We start from the raw sequence: 7,328 nt of genomic DNA, 5'->3' as shown, positions 1-7,328 counted from the left end.
TTCTCCTTTGCTTTTCGCTTCTCTTCTTTTCATAGCTATTTGTAAGGCCTCCCCAGACAGCCATTTTGCCTTTTTGCATTTCTTTTCCATGGGGATGGTCTTGATCCCTGTCTCCCGTACAATGTTACGAACCTCATTCCATAGTTCATCAGGCACTCTTATCTATGAGATCTAGGCCCTTAAATCTATTTCTCACTTCCACTGTATAATCATAAGGGATTTGATTTAGGTCATACCTGAATGGTCTAGTGGTTTTCCCTACTTTCTTCAATTTAAGTCTGAATTTGGCAATAAGGAGTTCATGGTCTGAGCCACAGTCAGCTCCTATTAGCCTTTGCCCTGCTTCAATCTGTACTCCGAGGCCAAATTTGCCTGTTATTCCAGGTATTTCTTGACTTACTACTTTTGCATTCCAGTCCCCTATAATGAAAAGGACATCTTTTTTGGGTGTTAGTTCTAAAAGATCTTGTAGGTCTTCATAGAACCGTTCAACTTCAGCTTCTTCAGCGTTACTGGTTGGGGCAGACTTGGATTATTGTGATATTGAATGGTTTGCCTTGGAAACGAACAGAGATCATTCTGTCGTTTTTGAGATTGCATCCAAGTACTGCATTTTGGACTCTCTTGTTGACCATGATGGCTACTCCATTTCTTCTGAGGGATTCCTGCCCACAGTAGTAGATATAATGGTCATCTGAGTTAAATCCACCCATTCCAGTCCATTTCAGTTCGCTGATTCCTAGAATGTCGACATTCACTCTTGCCATCTCTTGTTTGACAACTTTCAATTTGCCTTGATTCATGGACCTGGCATTCCAGGTTCCTATGAAATATTGCTCTTTACAGCATCGGACCTTGCTTCTATCACCAGTCACATCCACAGCTGGGTATTGTTTTTGCTTTGGCTCCATCCCTTCATTCTTTCTGGAGTTATTTCTCCACTGATCTCCAGTAGCGTACTGGGCACCTACTGACCTGGGGAGTTCCTCTTTCAGTATCCTATCATTTTGCCTTTTCATACTGTTCATGGGGTTCTCAAGGCAAGAATACTGAAGTGGTTTGCCATTCCCTTTTCCAGTGGACCACATTCTGTCAGATCTCTCCATCATGACCCGCCCATCTTGGTTGCCCCCCGGGCATGGTTTAGTTTCATTGAGTTAGACAAGGCTGTGGTCCTCGTGTGATTAGATTGACTAGTTTTCTGTGAGTATGGTTTCAATGTGTCTGCCCTCTGATGCCCTCTTGCAACACCTACCATCTTACTTGGGTTTCTCTTACCTTGGGCGTGGGGTATCTCTTCATGGCTGCTCCAGCAAAGCACAGCCAATGCTTCTTACCTTGGATGAGGGGTATCTCCTCACTGCCACTCTTCCTGACCTTCAACGTGGGATAGCTCCTCTAGGCCCTCCTGTACCCACGCAGTCTCCAATTAATTCACATTTTAGAATTATCCAAAAACCAGTCCTATGTATGCCATCCCCATTATCTGGCAAACATCACATATTAAAACACTGTAGTACATTCTAATAATAAATAGTAACCATACCTGATATCTTGATATGGTACAAAGTCCTTATCAACAAAGGTCTCGTTAATTTTCTTAATTATGTCCATGCCTTCTGTCACCTCACCAAACACTGTATGAACACCATCAAGGTAATCCAGATTCTCTCCTGTTGTAATAAGAAACTATATAAAAAAGACATTTAATAAATACAAATATATACATGTGTGTGTGTGTGTATATATATATATATAATTCAAACTGCTGTTAGTTACAAGAGACTCTACATTAACTGCATTTAGTACTTGTTACTGGTATTTCTCACCCACCTGTTACTACTACTAAATGAAAGGCACAAAGTTTATACATAAAATATCAATAAATACACAGATGCTTAATTGTTTAAAATATTTGAACAAACCAAATCTCAAGTTTTTTCACATGTAAACTCTGAGGGAAAAAAGCATCTACTCCAATGGGAATGTTGTGACAGTGAATGAAACGTACTCAACATGACCTGTTTTGAAAGAAGGAATAAATACTGCAAGGACAGGCCTTTGTGTCTCTGAACAGTGATGATCTATGAATTGTGGGATTATAGGTAATGTTATTTTCTTCTTTGTACTTTCCTGTATTTTCTAAATTTCTCCCAAAGGATATGCCTTACATTCAAAAGAACAAAATAATAAGGATCTTTTTTAACACAGGAGAAAACAGTGTCATTTTTTAATTCTAACAAATATCTTTGGTTGAAAGTCTTTCCTTACTAGATAGTTCAAAAAGATAATTTCGTGGGTGCCTTCCAGCAAAACTCATCTCCTCACGCACTTCCTAACCTGAGATCCATGCTGATCACTGCCATTGTTCACCATGGACACAGTGCCCTTCTTCTTGTGCTTAATTCTTGGCACTTTTTCAGCCTCGAAGAAGCTTGCTTGATCACCATACAGTTGACTAAAAATACATATAATAAGGTTATAAAATATAAGTACACTCAACATGAAATACAGACATACTAAGATTATATATATAGGGCACTAGAGTTAGCATATAAGGTTACCATTTCTTTATAGAAATGGTACCAGTATTCAAAAATACTCCTTTTTTTTTTTGCTATAGACATTTATGGAACTTGGAAAAAATCTATATTTGAACCATATTTTAAAATGCAGATTAAAATATACTACTTAACATTTTTAAGAATTTCTATTTTTTATCCATTTGAAAATAAAGAAACTTACCCAAAAACTGATTCTCCTCCACGTCCAGTCCCTGTAGGATCACCAGTCTGTATGATAAAATCCCTCTGTAATATATAGGAGACTTCATTAATTCAGAGTTTGTTAGATGGTTCCAGTAACAAAGAACATGACTAATATCTACCAACTCACCTGGACATTGTGAATAAGGCAATAATTGTAATATTTTATTTTGCACAACTTCAGGAAATTCAAGCAAGCTGAAAAAAAGTAAATACTAAATTTACCACAGCAGTTCACAAACACATTTTCAATCAAGTAAAGGCACAGTTAGTATAATTTAATTTCTAAGCCACCATATAAAAACCTCCCCAAATGGTCAAATGTCCAAAGCCATTTAAAAAATATAAGTAAGCTTCCCTCATAGCTTAGTCGGTAAAGAATCTGCCTGCAATGCAGGAGACTGGGGTTTGACTCCTGGGTCAGGAAGATCCCCTGGCAAAAGAAATGGCAACCCATTCCCCTATTCTTGCCTGGAGAATCCCATGGACAGAGGAGGCTGGCAGACTACAGTCCATGAGATCGCAAGAGTCAGACACCACTTAGCAACTAAACCACCACCAAGCCTAGAAAAATGCAATATATTTTAAGTTATCTTTTATTCTCTTTTTCTTTGGATTTTTTGGGCATCTGAGCTATACAGGAAATTAAAACTTATCTGGGATAAGCAATCATCTATTTTTTTTCTATTTTGTAATTTATTTTTAATTGAAGGATAATTGCTTTACAATATTATGTTGGTTTCTGCCATATATCAGCATGAATCAGCCATAGGTGTACATATATCCCCTCCCTCTTGAAACTCCCTCCCACCTCCCTTCCCAACCCACCCCTCTAGGTTGTCACAGAGCACCAGTTTGAGCTCTCTGAGTCATCAGCAATCATCTATTGATGAATTGATTTTGTTAAGAGAAAAAAAAAAATTAAAGAGGACACTGTGACGGGAAAGGATCTAGCAGAGCATCTGAAAATGGGTGCAGCGTATTTACACTAGAGAAAACAAAGTATCCAGGATCAACTGTTTCACAATGATTCAACAGCCCTTCCCGAAGATCCATACACTCACCATGTACCTCTGGAGAAGGGAATTGTTACCCTACGCCAGGGGATCTTCCAAACCCTGGACTGAATCCAGGTCTCCTGTACTGCAAGTATATTCTTTACCGTCGGAGCCACCAGGGAAGCCCCAAGAATACTGGAGGGGGTAGCCATTCCCTTCACAAATATCCATACACTAAACATGTACCACCTTTTTAAAATAAATTCACTCATTTATCCAATAAACCCTGAGTATCCTCTAGGCATTTGGCACTCTGTTAGGCCAAATGCCAGTAAATCTCTGCTGTTAACAAGTTCGTAGCCTCGGTGTAGAGGAACATTCTAGCAAGTTCTCAAGGCACTAAGCTAGAAAACAGACAGACAGAAAGATACATGAAGGATCCCTACCCCTCAAGAAGCTTATACTAAATGAGGGTCCTTACACCTGAACTCAGTTATAATACTGAGCATACCTGATAATACCATTGGTGCACTTAAATAGTACAATTTTGTTAATAAATATGCCACAAGAGTTGAAAAGAGAGACTGTTTCTGGCTGGGGAAAAGAGAAGACCTCCTGGAGGCTGAAACTGAACATTAAAAAAACTGGACTGGCAGAGAGTAGAGAGGGGCCATTTCAAGGTGGGAAGACATTGTGAAACAGCCTACCGTCCTCCAGAGGATCTTCCAGACCCAGAAATTGAACCTGTGTCTCTTGAGTACCATGCATTGTGGGCAGATTCTTTACCACTACGCCACCTGGGAAGCCCCATTTAAGAGCTATATCAACCAACACAATACATGGTCTTTGTTTGAATCCCATTTCAAATGATGAAATATTCTTTTAAATGTTTATGAGACAACAGATAAACATGAATGTTACTAAGGAATTATTGGGGCTCCCCTGGTGGCTCAGTGATAAAGAATCTGCCTGCAAATGTAGAAGACACAGGTTCAATCTTTGGATTGGGAGGATATCCTGGAGAAGGAAATGGCAACCCACTTCATGCCTGGTAAATCCCATGGACAGAGGAGCCTGGCAGGCTTACAACCCATTGGGTCACAAAAGAGTCAGACAGGACTGAGCAACTAAACAACAAAGAGAAATTATTGCTTATTTCTCTAGACGTGACCATGGCTTGTGGTTATTTTTTTTTTAAGTATCTTTTGTTGTTCAGTCACTTAGTCGTGTTCAACTTTGAGACCCCATGGACTGCAGCATGCCAGGCTTCCCTATCCTTCACCATCTCCCAGAACTTGTTCAAACTCATGTCCATTGAGTTAGTGATGCCATCCAACCATCTCATCCTCTGTCATTCCCTTCTCCTCCTGCCTTCAATCTTTTCCAGCATCAGGGTCGGCTCTTCACATCAGCTGGCCAAAATACTGGAGCTTCAGCTTCAGCATCAGTCCTTCCAATGAGTATACAGAGTTGATTTCCTTTAGGATGGACTGGTTGGATCTCCTTGTAGTCCAAGGGACTCTCAAGAGTCTTTTCCAACACTACAGTTCAAAAGCATCAATTCTTCATGGCTCAGCATTCCTTATGGTCCAACTCTCACATCCATACGTGACTGCTGGAAAAACCACAGCTTTGACTATACAGACCTTTGTCAACAAAGTAATGTCTCTGCTTTTTAATATGATGCCTAGGTTTGTCACAGCTTTTCTTCCAAGGAGCAAGCACCTTTTAATTAATTACAGATTAAATAAATGTCATGTGTTAGTGACTCAGTCATGTCCGACTCTTTGCCACCCCGTGGATTGTAGCCTGCTAGGTTCCTCTGTCCATGGAATTTCTCCACGCAAGAATACTGGAGTGGGTTGCCATTTCCTTCTCCAGGGGCTCTTCCCAACCCAGGGATCAAACCCAGGTCTCCAGCATTGCAGGTGGATTCTTTACCATCTGAGCCACCAGGGAAGCCCTTTAATGTCATGTAAAGGAACTCCCTGTCAGTGCAGTGGTTAGGACTCAGCACTTTCACTGCCACGGCCTGAGGTTCAACCCTTGGTCAGAGAAGTAAGATCCCACAGGCTGCATGGCGCAGCCAAAAACAAACAAAAAATTCAGCAGATGTGGCAATATAAATGAAACACACATTAACAACTGTTAAATGAAGCTGATGATCAACACCGGAGAGTTCATTTACATGATTCTACTTTTGTATATGCTTAAAGTTTTATATAATAAAAAGTTTTTATAAAAAGGAAAAGGGAGAGAAGGAGTGAGGAAAAAAGAAAAATAAGTCTGAATATACTTATTACAGATTGATAAGTAGTTACACATATAAGTAGATATCCAATCACAACTACATACACGTTACAAATATATACAAAGAGCATGGATTTATGTTTTAAGTGTTCCAAGCAAAATCACACACAAAAAACATTCTGTTAATTCGGTGGGATAATCCTACCTCCCTTTCATTTCTCATAATTCTAGGGGAAAAGGCCCATTCCTTGCCAAATGCTGTTCCACATGGAACGTGTCAAACTCAAAAACAAAACCAAAAGGTGAAACATACAATTCTCTATCAGACTCTGTGAAGCCCTGGATGCTGTCATCCTTAAAGCTTACCCCAGTGAAAGTGAAAGTCAGTCCTTTTCTACTCTGGGACCCCCATGGACTATACATGTCCATGGAATTTTCCAGCCCAGAATACTGGAGTGGGTTGTCTTTCCTTTCTCCAGGGAATCTTCCCAATCCAGGGATCAAACCCAGGTCTGCCGCATTGCAGGCAGATTCTTTACCAGCTGAGCCACAAGAGAAGCCCAAGAATACTGGAGTGGGTAGCCTATCCCCTCTCCAGCAGATCTTCCCAACCCAGGAATTGAACCAGTCTCCTGCACTGCAGGCGGATTCTTTACCAACTGAGCTATGAGGGAAGCTCAAAGCTTACACCAATAACATAAGGCAATCCATTATTTTCTTTAAGGCAGTTTCAGTTGAGTTTCTATCACTTGAACAAACAGTCAATATGTGAACCGTGAACTTCCTGATGTTCAAGCTGGTTTTAGAAAAGGCAGAGGAACCAGAGATCAAATTGCCAACATCTGCTGGATCATCGAAAAAGCAAGAGAGTTCCAGAAAAACATCTATTTCTGCTTTATTGACTATGCCAAAGCCTTTGACTGTGTGGATCACAATAAACTGTGGAAAATTCTGAAAGAGATGGGAATACCAGACCACCTGATCTGCCTCTTGAGAAATCTGTATGCAGGTCAGGAAGCAACAGTTAGAACTGGACATGGAACAACAGACTGGCTCCAAATAGGAAAAGGAGTACGTCAAGGCTGTATATTGTCACCCTGTTTATTTTACTTCTATGCAGAGTACATCATGAGAAACGCTGGTCTGGAAGAAGCACAAGCTGGAATCAAGATTGCCGGGAGAAATATCAATAACCTCAGATATGCAGATGACACCACCCTTATGGCAGAAAGTGAAGAGGAACTAAAAAGCCTCTTGATGAAGGTGAAAGTGGAGAGTGAAAAAGTTGGCTTAAAGCTCAACATTCAGAAAATGA

The 7,328-nt window shown here is 40.3% G+C and overlaps 1 protein-coding gene across 1 annotated transcript in view; it reads right to left on the bottom strand.

The window, feature by feature from the left end:
- Positions 1–7,328, bottom strand: part of PPIL4 (peptidylprolyl isomerase (cyclophilin)-like 4) — a 40,061-nt gene that overhangs the window by 30,491 nt on the left and 2,242 nt on the right. The window contains exons 2-5 of the mRNA XM_010862547.1: positions 2,896–2,963; positions 2,746–2,810; positions 2,341–2,458; positions 1,547–1,689 (exon numbers count right to left, since the gene is read on the bottom strand). Of these exons, the coding sequence (XP_010860849.1) occupies positions 1,547–1,689; positions 2,341–2,458; positions 2,746–2,810; positions 2,896–2,963 (394 nt within the window). The remainder of the gene's footprint in view (positions 1–1,546; positions 1,690–2,340; positions 2,459–2,745; positions 2,811–2,895; positions 2,964–7,328) is intronic.

This window comes from Bison bison, unplaced genomic scaffold, assembly GCF_000754665.1.
Source record: "Bison bison bison isolate TAMUID 2011002044 unplaced genomic scaffold, Bison_UMD1.0 scf7180017864483, whole genome shotgun sequence".
NCBI classification, from domain to species: domain Eukaryota; kingdom Metazoa; phylum Chordata; class Mammalia; order Artiodactyla; family Bovidae; genus Bison; species Bison bison.
Note: the sequence above shows the minus strand (reverse complement) of the source record. Positions and strands in the feature narration are given on the sequence as shown.